The sequence below is a fragment of the Delphinapterus leucas genome, unplaced genomic scaffold (genome assembly GCF_059928025.1).
Source record: "Delphinapterus leucas isolate spDelLeu-1000000601 "Yukka" unplaced genomic scaffold, BTC_Dleu_Yukka2 spDelLeu_asBTCV2_sq40, whole genome shotgun sequence".
Classification (NCBI taxonomy): domain Eukaryota; kingdom Metazoa; phylum Chordata; class Mammalia; order Artiodactyla; family Monodontidae; genus Delphinapterus; species Delphinapterus leucas.
The window spans coordinates 6,613,373-6,629,669 of NW_028322249.1; the positions used below are offsets into that span (position 1 = coordinate 6,613,373).

Here is a 16,297-nt window from a genome sequence, read left to right on the forward strand (position 1 = left end):
TTGGACGTATCAATGAATAAATCAGACAAGAGCCTTTGCCTGCGTGCTCCTTCTTGCATGCTTTCTCCCTCCTTACACTCTCGTGTGGAAACGGATGTTATAAATAAATTCTGTGCTTTGTCACAAGTTGACGGGCGCTACGGGGTAAGGAAAAGGATGTGAAGCTCACTGAAGAGGCTTGGGTTGGGAGTGCTGGAGGAGTGTACAGGTAGGTTCCGATTTTAAATAGGGTAGTCAGGGTGGATTTTATAAGTTGACATTTGAGCAAAGACTTGAAGTGAGGGAGTTGTCAGAATGTATGATGGGGAGACCACTCCCTGGGAGCAAGAATAACCAGTCCCCAAACTCTAAGGCAGAAATATGCCGGGCAGCTTGGAGGAATATCAAGGAGGCCACCCTGGCTGACTTAGTCAGTGGGGAGGAAGAGACAGCAGGAGGGCTGGAGGTCGGATATGTGATGGGTTGGATTGGGTAAGTCCTGGGAGGCCATCACATGCATTGTGTCTTTTACTCTAAATGTAGGCAGCCAGGGGCAGGATTTTAGCCGAGGTGTGGCATGAACTGTCTCTTGTTTGAAAAGCATAACTCTATCTGTGGCCTTGAGGATGTGGGGAGAGAGTGGAGTCAGGGAGAATCTCGGGAGGCAACTACAGGATCCTCGAGGTCTATGCTGGTGGCCTGCACCAGGCTGCTAGCGGCTGGTAATTCTCAGAAGTGGCACATTGGGAAGGTTGTGACAGCATTTCGTGGTAGATTGAATGCAAGAATGGAAAGGAAGAGGGAGTCAAGGGTGAATTCGAGATTTAGGGCCTGGGAAACTGGAAAGGTGTGGTTACTGTCACCCAAGATGGAAAAAGTTTGGGGTAGAGCGTGTTTGGGGGATTAAAGACCAGTTTTGGAGGTATAAGATTTGAGATGTTTTCGTGACGTCCAAGCAGAGATGCTGAGTACACAGTTGGATACACAAGTCTGCAGTTCTGAAGAAAGGTCTGAACTAGAGATACACTTTAATACAATGGAGATATTAAGAGTAATTACATGGAAGCGCTATTTTAAAGATAAAATGAAGTCATGCAGTTAGCACTCTGTCTTCTCAAAACATTTAATAACTGTTAGCTAAAATAATTACCTGAAATGAAAAAATACCTATAGTTTGTTTTGTTGTTTGCAGTAAAAGTGAATAAAATGTCACAATTATTTTAATAGTATTTGTGACACAGTAGTTTTAGTTAAGACACCATGACTACAAACATTTACAATAAACCTTTCCGTCTCCTACTTTTCACTCTGATAGGGTACTTGGAACCATATTTTGTAAGGTTTAAGTTAGTTGCCATAGGGTACCTCTTTAATTAGAAGTAATTCTGAACTGTCTAGTTCCATGCAGTTTTATATACATATATGTATAATTATTATTTTATGATTTATCAAACTCAGTTGAAAATTTGCATCACTGATATACATTAGAATTTAAGCATTTACCCAGGTATTCAAGGGAAAAAATGTACTTGTCTTGTAATTTCCATTGGGGAAATTACACATCTTCCCTTCACTTTGCAATTGAATTTGCAATTGAATGCAGGGGAAATACTATCTTACTGGTCTTTGAGTTCCCCTTAGCTATCTGCAAGTCCTTAAACAGCCTTTGTGGCTTAACCAAAATTCTCTTCCATCTTCATTCCGCTAACAGATATTGGTCTAAGCATGTACTTATACTAAAAAATGCATGACCACGTTGTCTCTACACATCTATAATTTTATGTTAACACTATCATTATGTAAGCTATACTTGAATTGTAATTATAACAGATTTTATGTCAACACACATCCATTTCTAGTGTTCATCTGGTGTTCAAGGGGAGAGCAGCATGTCGTAAATTTTATCAAAATATAACATCTGAAGAATAGAACAGAGGGTAATTGTGTAATTCTGTATTCACTCTAATTAAGTTCAGTGGAGTTGGCATAATAGAATTAAGATGAAAAAAAAAAAAAGACATTGAGGTACCATGGCTCCCTCTCCTAACACACCCTTTTTATATCCGAGAGCAGAGACTCAGCACCTTTCTGTACAGAAATGGAGACAGGAAGAGGCCAGAGGATGAATGACAGGCACGAATGAGGTGGAACTTTGAAGAGCAACATGGAAATGAAATAATTCTTTTGTATTTGGTAGGTGGGGAAAATGTACCAGCGTGTATGCCTACTGGGACCACGTTTTCCAGAACAGTTAAGCCCAGTGTCAACTATGCTGTCCCACCTTCCTCGTAAGTAGGAACATACTGTTACTTGAATCTTTGCTTCCTGTTTCTTGATACCTGGTTGAGAAGATTATCACAAGAACTGCATCTTGTTAGCAAATACACTGTTTTGAAATGATTGACACTCACTGAAGAGTGGCAGCTCCAAGCTTGCTCTCTCTTGATCTTGGAGTATTTAAGTCTGGAGTGCAGGAGTGGGTTATGGGGAAAGACCATTGGAATTCTTATGTCTTCAGCATAATGGTTATAGCATAATGGTTAGGAGTGTAGGTGCTGGTTCCAATCTCTGCTTTCCACTTGCTAACCATATGAGCTTGGGCAATTTACCTGATTACCTGAACCTCAATACTCCTGCCTATAAAATGATGTTAATAATATTTCATCCCCATAGACTTGTTTTCAATGTTAAAATGAAGTCACTTACACCAAGCACATAATACAATGCCTAGAGCATAGTAAAGTCTATTATTATTACTATTACTACTACTACTATTATTATTATTACTATCACGATGCCAGGTGCTATTTTTCCTATGCCTTATTCCATTATCTTCTGCCCTGTTCCCCCATTTCTGCCTTGTTGCTGTACAAGGGTAGGTTTGTCACAGAGCATTTTCTTTCCCTAGTGTCTGACTCTTAGTCATCAAGGTGACTGGTCCATGACCCCGGCATTCATTGCTGCTCGTTGAAGCAACCCATTTTGAGAAGGGGAGTTGGATATTGATGCCAAGTTGGGTCAAGGAGAGAGAATTTTCTCTCTTCTGCACTCAGAGAGCTAAGTGAAATATTCAGGCCTCAGAAGGAGAATCAGGCAAAGGGCAACATGCTTAATTTCATACCTTAGTGATTAAGAACAAGTCAGACAGGCTGGATTTGAACTCATTTCCGTCATGTGCTGACAACGGGATCTTAGGTGCTTTTGTAACCCGTCTGAGGCTCAGTCAACATCTGAAAGAGACGAATAACATTATCAGAACCTAGTGTATAGCCTCGTTGTAATAAGTGAGTAAATCCTTTTAAAACGCTCAGCACGTTGTTTGGCATATAAACACTTAATAAAATTTAGCTTCTTTGACTACTACCGCTGCTAATATTATTAAGTAGCTGAGCAGATCCGAGGCCCATTTTTTTCTTAGATTGCACATAATCATTTGGACAACCAGCTCACATTGATCAACCGTTGCTTATATATAAACCCCCATGAACCCAAAGGTGCTTTAACTCTCTCCCAGTCAGAGCCTGTTCTGGGGGCAGAAGCAACACCGGCACTACCCCCGTCATCTTTGCCTTTATTGTCACTACACTCGCCTGCCGTACTGAGCACTTTCTGTTTGCCAGGCACCAAATTTAGCCCTGCGTATGCACTATATCATGTAGTTCTCACACTCCACTCAGGTGGGAGACATTATCATCATCCCCAGTTTTCAGGTAAAGACGCTGAGGTGTTGGAAAGGCAAGAAACTTGACCCACAGCAAGAGATGGAGCCGGAGTATTCAAACCCTTCTCTCTGACCTCAAGAACCCTTAAATATTAGCATACTACTACATCCTGGTAAGAAAATCTGCTTCCAGCCACTCTGGTGAGAGTAGAAATGATTCTCAGTCCCCACATTCCTCTATTGCCCATGCCACCCTAGCCTCAGGACTAGGGGGGAAAGGAAGTGATCTCTTCAAAGAGCAGCCAAAGGGAACCTACTCCCTTCTGCCTTTTCGTAATCAACTAACCAATATTTTATTTCCTTCTTAAGAGTCCCCACATGTTCCTTTTGGTACTTAGCTTGGCCTTTTAGAATTCTGACATTCTGTACGTGACTCATCCACTGTATTTCATGTTAATTTATTGAGGTCAAGTATAGGGTCTTACTCATCCTGAAGTCCAGTTATCCCCTGTCACATCTAACTCTGTTCTCTTCTTCTTGTAGGACATCTGCAGGTATTTATTTGAATTTTGTTGCATTGTTCTCATCAATAGTACATTAAAAGTTATACAGAAAGTGCTTTCTTATAAGGAAAACCATCTAAATAGATTTCTAGCTCTTTACTTTTTATAGCACTATTGTAGAGATTATAGATCTCCAGGTAATATTTTTTAGATTGAGTTCTTCATATCATCTTATTTTTACATATAATGATAAATCTGAATTTTCTCTATCAAACCTCCGAGACTTCACTGGCTTGTAACTTAGCTTGTTGATTATGTGTTGTTGACTTTTCCATTTACAATGATATTTGATCCTGGTAAGGATGGGGCTGGGTGGGAAGGTACATCTTAGGGCCATAAATTGGTTTTGTAGAGAACTAACATAAAGATCTAAAGCCTCATCATATTTCTGCAGAACTCATGAATCATTTTATTATAATTCCATTCATTCAGGGAGTATAAAACCATTTTCCAATTGTTATTCCTAATTTGTTCATCTTCTCTTCCTTAGTCTTAGTGAGAAGAGAGCAGGCTGAATGGAAGAAAGTCATTATGACCACTGGGGCCCCTAGGGTAGGCATCAGTCCCAGAGTTTTGTTTTCATCTCTCCGCTATTAATATTGGCTAATGTCTTGAGTGCTTACTTGGTGCAAATTACTTAGCCGACCATGGCAAATGGATTGTGTCATTTCATCCCCTGATAGTCATACAATTAATGTATGTATTATTATGATATCCCATAATGCATACATGGAACAGAGCCTCAGAAGTAGTTATTTGCTCACCAAAATATGGTAGATGTGGAATTTGGACTCAGGTCTGATAGACTCCTAAATCACTCCTAGTGATTTTTACCACTAAATTAAAGTTGTATACCTCTGGAGAGTAGATAGTTTCTAAAATTTCCTCAGCTCTAACGTTTTATAATTAAATTTTTGTCTGATGGCAAGCTTAACAGTTAAGATGGGTAGGAAGGAATGCCAGCCTGTTGAATGGAATTTCCCTGAAATAAGCCTGTTTTATGACACCAGTTCACTCATTCATTCACTCAGCATGTATTGAATGTTTGCTCTGTGCAAAGGCATTTTAGGCATCACAGTGGAGTGAGCGCCCCTTCCATAGACTCTCCTGCAGCACTCAGAGAAGTCTTGGACTGGTTTGCCTGTTATGGAATGGGGCTTGGTGATAGAAGCCTGGTTTGTCCTCCACTGATATAACTAAGACATACTCATATGAGTTTATAGGCATCTTGAAGCCGTGGGATAGTAACACACATGAATCTTACCATTTTTGCCTGGGATTAATGATATAAAGGCTTTGGATTTGGGTATGGAAAATGGGTGCAATTATGGGCATGTTGGTTCTACATATATATGGACATCACGTGTCATCAGCCTGCAGCTACCTGCCATTCCTCACTACTTCTTTTCACAAACCAAACAAGTACCTTCTTATCTCTCCTGTGGATAAGCTCTTGACAGTGGCACTAGGGCCTCCCTCAATAAGTACATCATTGGCTAAACCAGTGCTTTCTCAGATATGCTCATTGAACAGCCCTTAAGGTGGACTGACATTCCACTGCCTAGAATAGAATATGGTGTTCTTTAGAAATCGGGGGGAAAAAATAGGCCACCAGATGTACTTTCTTTACTTTAAATTGTTTATATATATATATATATATATATATATATATACGAACAATTGTTATATATGTGTATGTATACTTGTTCATATATATGAATGATTTAAAATTGAAGAGAGATATATATATACACACACATATATATATGTATATTTAAATTTTGGCTTCTGTTAGCAAGTAGTAAATTAAATTATTAGCAGATCCATACTGCAGGGAAATAACCAATCAGATTTCATTCAATAGCTTGCTTTTTTGTAGATTTATGGTTGTGATTTTATATCTGCAGGTATGTTTGCTGAAGAAAATATTTCTACCACTTTACGCAAAATTAAATTCATTTAATACCAATGCGGCATGTCCCAAATGTCTTAATACAGTTTTAATCTTTAATCGCATCAGAAGTATGGAATTAGAAACATACCCCAAAATCATTTGAAGATATAATTACTTTCATTTCCCTTATACTTCTGAGACTTTTGAAAAATAAGTATTTAGTTGTACTTATCTGTTTCTGTCTCTCTAAGGATAGCAAACACTGAAACACAATTATTTTTAAAAGTCAATATTAAAAGTATATTGTCCAAGATGATCAAAACTAAGGAAGTGGCAAAGAAATTCAAAAATTTAAACTTTCAAAGGGTGCTTTTTTTGTGAATGTGTAGTACTTGTTCTTCTGAAGGAATTAATCTTTTTAAAAATTTAATTAACTTATTTTTTATTGAAGTATACTTGGTTTACAGCATTGTGTTAATTACTGCTGTCCAGCAAAGTGACTCTGTTATACATATGTATATACATTCTTTTTCATATTCTTTTCCATTATGGTTTATCACAGGATATTGAATATAGTTCCCTGTGCTATATAGTAGGACCTTGTTGTTTAGCCAATCTATATATACCAGTTTGCGTCTGCTAATCCCAAACTCCCAGTTCATCCCTCTCCCACCTGCTTCCCCCTTGGCAGCCACCAGTCTATTCTCTATGTCTCTGATTCTGTTTCTGTTTCATAGATAGGTTCATTTGTGTCATATTTTAGATTCCACATATAAGTGGTATCATGGCATTTGTCTTTCTCTTTCTGACTTACTTTGCTTAGTATGATAATCTCTAGTTGCATCCATGTTGCTGCTGCAAACGGCGTTATTTCATTCTTTTTTTTATGGCTGAGTAGTATTTCATTGTATATATGTACCACATCGTCTTTATCCATTCATCTGTTGATGGACATTTAGGTTGTTTCCATGTCTTGGCTATTGTGAATATTGCTGCTGTGAAGATCAGGGTGAATGTGTCTTTTTGAATTATAGTTTGGTCTGGATATACGCCCAGGAGTGGGATTGCTGGATCATGTGGTAGGTCTATTTTTAGTTTTCTGAGGAACCTCCATACTGTTTTCCACAGTGGCTGCACCAACTTACATTCCCACCAACAGTGTTGTAGGAGGGTTCCCTTTTCTCCACACCCTCTCCAGCATATGTTATTTGTAGACTTTTTAATGATGGCCATTCTGAGTGGTGTGAGGTGGTACCTCATGGTAGTTTTGATTTGCATTTCTTTAATAATTGGCAGTGTTGAGCATCTTTTCATGTGCCTATTGGCCATCTGTATTTCTTCTTTGGAGAAATGTCTCTTTAAGTCTTCTGCCTATTTTTTTGATTGGGTTGTTTGCTTCTGTTGTCATCAAGTTGTATGAGCTGTTTGTGTATTTTGGAAATTAAGCCCTTGCTGGTCGCATCATTTGCAAATATTTTCTCCCATTCTGTAGGTAGTCTTTTCATTTTGTTTATGGTTTCCTTTGCTGTGCAAAAGCTTGTAAGTTTGATTCTGTCCCCTTTGTTTATTTTCATTTTTATTTCTATTGTCTTGGGAGACTGACCTAAGAAAACATCGGTATGATTTATGTCAGAGAATATTTTGCCTGTGTTCTCTTCTAGAAGTTTTATGGTGTCATGTCTTATGTTTAAGTCTTTAAGACATTTTGAGTTTATTTTCGTGTGTAGATAGGTTCATTTGTGAAAGGATGTGTTCTAACTTCACTGGTTTATATAAGGCTGTCCAACTTTACCAACACCACTTGCGGAAGAGACTGTCTCTTTCCCATTATATATTCTTGCCTCCTTTGTCAAAGATTAATTGTCAAAGATTAAGTGAGGTGTGTGGGTTTATTTCTGGGCTCTGTATTCTGTTCCATTGATCCATATGTCTGTTTTTGTGCCAATACCACGCTGTTTTGATTACTGTGACTTTGGAGTACTGTCTGAGTCTGGGGTGGCTATGCCTCCAACGTTGTTCTTTTTCTTCAGGATTGCTTTGGCAATTCTGGGTCTTTTATGGTTCTGTATGAATTTTAGGATTATTTGTTCTAATTGTGTGAAAAATGTCATGGGTAATTTGATAGGGATCGCGTTAAATCTGTAGATTGCTTTGGGTAGTATGAGCATTTTAACAATATTAGTTCCTCCAACCCAAGAACATGAGATGTCTTTCCATTTCTTTGAATCATCTTCACTTTCCTTTATTAATGTCTTACAGTTCTCAGCGTATAAGTCTTTTGCCTTCTTGGTGAGGTTTATTCCTAAGTATTTATTTTGGGGGTTGTGATTTTAAAAGGCATTGTTTTTTTACGTTCCCTTTCCGATATTTCATTGTTGCCATAAAGAAATGCCACCAATTTCTGTATGTTAATCTTGTATTCTGCTACCTTGCTGAATTCGTTTATCAGTTGTAGTAGTTTTCATGTAGAGTCTTTAGGGTTCTCTATATATAGAATCATATCATCTGCATCTAATGACAATTTTACCTCTTCCTGAAGGAATTAATCTTGAAGTTCTACTAAGACTTTTGGGATACCTGTTTTAATGAGCCATTACTTCCTGCCTGAGATTGCACTATGCACCAGAGATTCTAGAATTAGCATAATAAAACTAATAATGCAAACAACAGCAACAAATCTTCACAAACCTTCCTTGCAAGGAGGTAAAGTCCACTGGAAAAACAGACAAGTGAAACACACATTCAAAATGGCAGTGATTCTCAAACATTTATGTGCTGAAAAATCATGACAAGCATGATAACCAGGGCAATTACTAGACCCCTTCTCCAGCTGGTCAGGTGTAAGGTCCTGTAACTCAATTTTTGGTGAATGCCTCCAGGAGAGTCTGAGACAGATGTTCTCAGTTGTCGTCAACCTTTAGTGTGCATCAGTGTGCATATCTAACTTTTCTTGGTTGACACTGGGGTCACCCTTCTCCCTGCCAGCCTGTAGCTCTCACTTCAAGGAGCTCAGCTGGTGGTCCACTCTATTGCAGGCTATTCTACAAGTTCCGGACGCCAAGGGAGATTGTCCTCTTGCTGACCCTTCTTCATGGCCCTCCAACCCAGACTTACTTATCCAAGAGCCATATTTAACTCCTTTCAGCAGCCACTCTTCCAAGAAAAGGAGCAGCAAAAGTCCACAGTTCCCAGGCAGAGACCTGTGAGGAGAAGACTTGAAGGTAGGGGAGGGGCAGAGGGGTGAAGATAGAGGATATTCCCCTTGAACTCCTGCAAGTCATGACTAAAGTAGCTCTTTGTGGCATTGGATTTGCTTTAAACAATTAAAAATCAGACTATTGACTAGCACACAAATATTTATAAAATATACAAATAAAACTATTGATATCTTTGAAGCCCATTTTTAAACAAAAGGAACATTTTTAAATGTGCCAGGATATAAATTATGGGTACCTCAGGATTATTATAACTTTTCTATAACATTTTATTAGATCTTTATGGTGTTTTTAAAAATGTTGGCCACTGATATTTGAAATTTGATAGGTATTTATAAAGTTTCCTCAAAGGATTCTTATGACAGCTAAATTTTTTGACTATTTAGACAGACACTTTTGGCTGGCTACTCGGTAAAGTACCACGTGCTGTGATTATTACTTTTTGTGCTTTCCAAGTCAACACCCAGATGCCTGTGAACCTGACCTGCACAGAGTAGTTATTTTGGTTCTTTAAACTGCCTGCCAGACGGTTGCAGTAGCTTTTTCATATGGGCAGATGGCCACTCCAGAACAAATCAAAATATAATATTTGGTCTCTGAACTTACTTCTGAATTCAAATCTTTGAATATGAATGCTAACTCAGATTGAATTTTGGGTTTGACTAATTGTTTTGATGTTCTTAGGCAGTTTTCATGAAACATTTGATCAAATAACTTAATATGGACTTCACTTCTTATTAGTTGTATAATGTCCCTTCTGGTGTGTTAAATGCAATAAAAATTTGAGCATATATACTAATATGTAGCTCCTACCCAGCATATGATGAACAAAATATGTATTAACAAGAGACATCAATCCATTTCTGAGGTTATGCACGTAGTTTACTGTTGAAATGCGGTAAAACTTTAAAATTTGTAATTTCTGGTCAGAGTTTATGAGAAACATGAATATGAGCAAGATAGGTAAATTTAGTGTTTTTTTAACAAGGTAGGTATGGCACAGACTTCAAACTATAACACAGATTTCAAGCAAACAAGGGTAATTACATTGATTTAAGCAGTTCTTTCCCATTTATTCATATATTTTTTTGTCTTAATTCAGACCTAGCTTAATTCACCCCTCCCTCCCTCCCTCCCTCCTTTCCTCCCTCTCTCCCTTCCTTCCTTCCTTCCTTCCTTCCTTCCTTCCTTCCTTCCTTCCTTCCTTCCTTCCTTCCATCTTTCCTTCCCTTTCTTCTGTTCTGCCTTTCTTTCTCCTATCTCTTTAAACTGCAGTCCTGAGTAAAATGGATGGTTTCAGATTAACCTAATTAATTACAACTAAATAGCCACTTATGTCATTAACCCAGGATACTTCCCTGGGCTACTCAGATCGAAATGTAGGTTTCATATTTTCAATGGAACAATGTTTGTTAGAAAATATATTTCATATTATAATCTTTATAATGAGAAAAATGCTAATTAAAACCAAAACCATTAGTCACCTGTAAGATTTGAAATATATGAAAAGTTTGATAACACTCTGTTGGTGAGGCTAAGGAGGAAAAAGCAGTCTAATATCTTGTTTTTCAAAATGTAAAATGGGACAACATCCATGGAGAAGATTTTATCAATATCTAACAAAATCATAGCTGTATTTGGCCTTTGATCTATCAATCCCTCTTCCAGGAATCTGTTCCAAAGATCCAAAAAATGACATGTATCAAATGTTCTTCAATGTAACATTATTGGTACTAGTAACAAAATTGAAATCACCCTCAAAATCCAAAATTCTAACACCAAAATCCAACAGTTATATAAACTGCAATATATCTACACAGTGGATTACTATGTACTTGCGCAAAGCAGTTGGGAAGATCTCTACAAAATGGATTAAATGGATTATATATTGTATATTTTGGAGTATAAATTGTTAAGTGATAAAAGGAAGTTGCAGAAAACTGTGTATAGTATGTCACCTTTTGTGTAAGATACCCTCCCTTCCTTCCTTCCTTCTTTCCATCCTTCCTTCCACCCCTTTCTCTCTCTTTCATCTCTGTTTCTTTTCTTTATTATTTCACAGTTTGTGCTTTTTTTTTATATTTGCAAAAATAAATAAGGGAAGGAGAGAAGAAAAACTCATAAAAATTGTTCCCTATAAGGTAACTGTCTCTCCATTCTTAAAAGTGAGACGTTGAAATCGTCTACTATTATTGCACTTCTGTCTATTTTTCTAGTCAATTCTGTCAGTGTTTGTTTTATATATTTAGGTGCTCTGATGTTGCATGAATATATATTTGTAATTGTTATATCTTCCTGGTGATTTGACCTTTTATCATTATATAATGTCCTACTTTGTTTTTGTGATAGTTTTTTGTTCAAATTGACAGTAAATTTTAAGCATAATTAACTGTCATTAGCACAAATTCATGAACTGTACCTTCGCTTTTCTCATTTTTTGAAACCTTATATTTATAATCATAGTTATTTATATTTGATAAATAAAATTATAAAGAATTCAAGTTATAAGTAAATGGAAATGTATCATTCAATTTTTGTTTTCTTGCTAGTGGAGGACATTAAGCAAAACTAAGATTTTTAATTCATAAATATGGTAATAAAATTGAACATGTATTTAAAGTATTGAAATAGTATAACTGAAGAATAAAAGAAACATTATAATAAATGCTTTATTATCATTAATGTTAAATTCTTTTGATTACTGATTTTAATTGAAGATTTTAAAAATACACTAAAAAAATAAAAATACATTATAAATATATTTGCATTATAAATCTATATTTAAAACTTGTAAATGTTGATAGAACTAATTGTCCTGTTGAATAATGGAACAGAGTTCCTCATCTAATTATTTAATTTTTATGATCCTTGTGAAATAACAGTTAACTATTTGAAACGTGCTATTCATTTTTGTATGTGTTTTACAGAAAGAAATTGTATTCTGTCATAGCTTACATTTCTAAATTCAAAAAGGCAAATATTTCAAGACCTTTATTATCTTGATCATTTTGACACATTTAAAAATCATCCAATTTTAACAAAGATGTCCTTACCAGGAAATGGTAAGTTCTACTGACAAGTTAAAACAAATGATCAATTATTATTTTTAATTATATTTGTTGCTGGGAAAAAGAAATTGTAGAAAACTAGTCAGAGAAGAAGGATTATATCCTTTAATTTGTAATAAATTGATTTGTAAAGACGGGTGATGTGATGCCTAGCTGTGAAAATAAGTAACATGACAAGTAAATATTAAAGCCATGGAAGTGATCTAAAAATACCTGGATAATTATTGCAGATTATATAAATGTGGGTTTCTGGGGTAGGATTGGAGGTACCAGCCACTTTCCACTGGAAACAAAGCTTCAGTGACTTATATTCTATTGCCAGAAGAACTGGGGAATTTAAACATAGAAATAGAGTAATTGGATGATTTATTTCATAAGCATACATTTTTAAATGTTGCTGATGACTTTTCTTGAAAGTAAATCCAGAAGGATTTTAAGATTCTTAACTGTAAATATTAGAAATGATTATTATAATACTTTCCATGATAAAATTATTTGAAACTTACTCTTGTATATTCCCAATGAAAGGTGATTCTTATTTTTTATTGTGGCTAATTTAATGAAATAATATTTTATACAAAACACAATTTTCCTAACTTGGAAATTATAATTAAGAACACATTTGAGTTTTGAGTGTTGTCATTTAGACTGTGGGCATTATCAGGGCACAATAATCCACTTGGTGAAAATTTAGTCTAGTTGAAGGCCAATTATTTTACTTCCTTGTAATTCACATGATATGTCCTTGCAAATAGAAGCAGCCGCTAGCCAAGTAACTAGGGAGAAACGAAGAGCCTTGGGTGGGTGATATTTCAAATTCAACAGTATAAAGCAAAGAAAAATAACACATTTTAACACATAAAAAATGCTAGAAAAAATGTTTACATGCATGATTCTAGTTTGGTAATTGCTTCTATTCTAAATTTTTTCATATCAATTCAACAATAAGCACCTTCGTATCATATAAATCACTATCACTTATAAGTAAGTAGGTTGTAGTTTTAAAGTATTTGGTTTTATCAAGTAATATATGCTCATTAAAAAAAATCACATGTTAAAGAATGTTTTATATTAAATATCAACAGAGTCAGATCACTTCTTCACTTCTAAGTCTACTCTCCAGACAAGTTCTTCACAATTGTTTATATTTTGGTTATTTCCCTTCTCAAACAATATATATTTTCTGAATTTATTAATATCAGATAACATTTATTATTCCCCCAATATCAAATATAAATATTTAACTCACTCAGGTCCTCTTCTCCAACTGTTTTAGTCAATTATGTTATTGTTTTGGTTTTTCTGTCAATTATCTTTAGTATAAACAATGTAATTAAACTCAATCATTTTTCTATAGTCCTTTAATTCAGTTTTCATACTTTATATGACAATTTTAATGCCCTTGTTTCTCTACCCAATATTCTTCACAATCTGCTTTGTGTAAGTTACATTTTTATCATAGCTCTTGGATTTTCATTCCATCCTTAAACATAGCATCTTCTTTCCGTGGCCTGAAGATTGACTCAAAATTGAAAGTAAATAAACAATATTTTCATCATTATGGTTGCAATTGAGCAATAAAATACCAATTATCTTCCCATCTTTAGGAGTTCAAATCCAAATGCCCCTTGAGGGAGAATGTTAGGCTGAAAGGATTTCCTCAGTTGGTAAAAAATCATTTAAAATTATATTTGGAAAATAATTTCCATCCTCAGTTTCTGTCATTTTTGGAGGTTATATTGGCCATTTAAAAATTGCATGTACTGCTTTTATTCTCAACATTTTTCAGTTCTAAATCATGCTTATCATTATGTTCTACTACCTTTATTTCTAAAAAGTACCTGTAATGATCTCCACTGGAATTTTATTACCTTCTCTGTTGGGTTTTCTCTTTGTTTTTCTTTTATCATAACTTTCTTTTGCTTAATTTACATATTAGTTTCTTTTCTTCCCTTAAGCTCATAATGAAAGATCTTCATAAACTCTGAAGTTAGCAAATAACATTCTGAGTCCTAAGCACTATAGTTTTGATTTTATAGCTTAGGAATTTCTTTAATCTCCTAAAAATGAAATATTTACATATATATAGACAGTATGTGTTCCCCCAGCTGATTGGTAAATAGGACTCTCTTCTATTTAGGTCTGAACTCAAGTGGGGTATATAGGATGAGAGGCTACACACAGTAATCTCTTTTTTTCACCTGATCATAGCAGTCTGCCTTGCTGTTGATAGCACAAGCACCAAACTGACAAAGGCTTTACTATGAATCAACATTCAGACTATTGATCTTATTTAGGATTTAAATGTTTTATTTAAATTTTTAAAAAAGTTTCATTTTGAAGTAATTGTAGATTCATTAGCAGTAATAAGAAATAATGCAGAGGGGTCTCATGTACTCATTTCCCAGTTTCTCTCAATGGCGACATCTTAGATTATAGTACAATATCACAACCAGAATACTAATTTTTATGTAAGATGTGTGACAAGTCAAGGCCCAGTTTTTTTTAACCTATCAGATTACTCTAGTACCATTGGTTTAAAAGGCTATCTTTTCTCCATTGAATTGTTCCTTTCACTTTTGTCAAAACTCATTTGGGCATATTTGTGAGTTTATTTCTGAATTTTCTGTTCTCTTCTATTGGCCTATGTGTCTATTCCTCCACTCACACCACACAGTCTTGATTACTAAATATAGTATAAGGATGAATTGGGAGATTGGGATTGACATATATACACTATTGATACTACATATAAAATGGATAACTAATGAGAACCTACTGTATAGCACAGGGAACTCTACTCAGTGCTCTGTGGTGACCTAAATGGGAAGGAAATCCAAAAAAGAGAGGATATATGTATACGTATAGCTGATTCACTTTGCTGTACAGTAGAAACTAACAAAATATTGTAAAGTGACGATACTCCAAAATAAATAAATAAAGCAGTAATTTAAAAAAGATAAAGATAAAAAATAAGGCTTAAAATTGGGTAGACTGGCTTCTTCTACTATATTCTTCATTTTCCAAATTCTTTTTGTTCTTCTAGTTCCTTTGTTCTTTTCCATATATATTTTTAAATAATCTGGTCTATACAAAAATTCTTGCTGATGTTTTGATGAGAATAGTTTTAAAGTTATATATCAATTTTGGCATAATTGAAATCCTTACTGTTATGAGCTAAATTGACTCTCCCCAAAATTTATGTGTAGAAGTCTTAACCCCCCAGACTTAACAATATGATAATGTGACTATATTTGGGATATGGTCTTTAAAGAGGTATTTAAATTAAAATGAGGTAATTAAGATGGGCTCTAATCCAACCTGATTTGCAATTAGGACAGACACACATAGAGGAAGACTCTGAAGGTACAGAGAAGAGATGGCCATTTAGGAGAAAAGAAGAGAAGCCTTAGGCAAAATAAAACCCTGCTGACATCTTGATCATGGACTTTAATAAGCCTCCAGGATTGTGAGAAAATATATTTATTTTATTTATGCTACCCAGCCTTTGATATTTTGTTATGATGGCCCTTGCAAAACTAACAGTTACCAAGCTGAAGCTTCCAATCTATAAACACTGAATGTCTTCCATTTATTTAGAACCTCTTTGATTTTTTTCATGAGCATTTTATGTTTTTGATGACAAGTCTTGTAAATATTTGATTATTTGGATATATTTCTATATTTCATTTTTGAGTGATTATAAAAATCTCACTGCCCATAGTTAATTCCTAGCAAATAGGTTTACAATTAATATTTTATGTTTGTTTTATATCCTGTATCCTTGCTTAACTTATTAATTCTAAAAGGGTATTTTTTGAGTATATGTGTATTCCTAGACTTCAGTTTGTATATAATCATATCATCTGCGAATAGAGACAATTTTATTTCTTTCTTACCTACATATCTGTCTTTTA

The 16,297-nt window shown here is 35.1% G+C and overlaps 1 protein-coding gene across 1 annotated transcript in view; it reads left to right on the forward strand.

Annotated features, from left to right (window-relative positions):
- LOC149743972 (uncharacterized) overlaps positions 1 to 16,297 on the forward strand; it is a 118,483-nt gene that overhangs the window by 6,321 nt on the left and 95,865 nt on the right. The window contains exon 3 of the mRNA XM_089905932.1: positions 2,177 to 2,267. Within this exon, the coding sequence (XP_089762058.1) occupies positions 2,177 to 2,267 (91 nt within the window). The remainder of the gene's footprint in view (positions 1 to 2,176; positions 2,268 to 16,297) is intronic.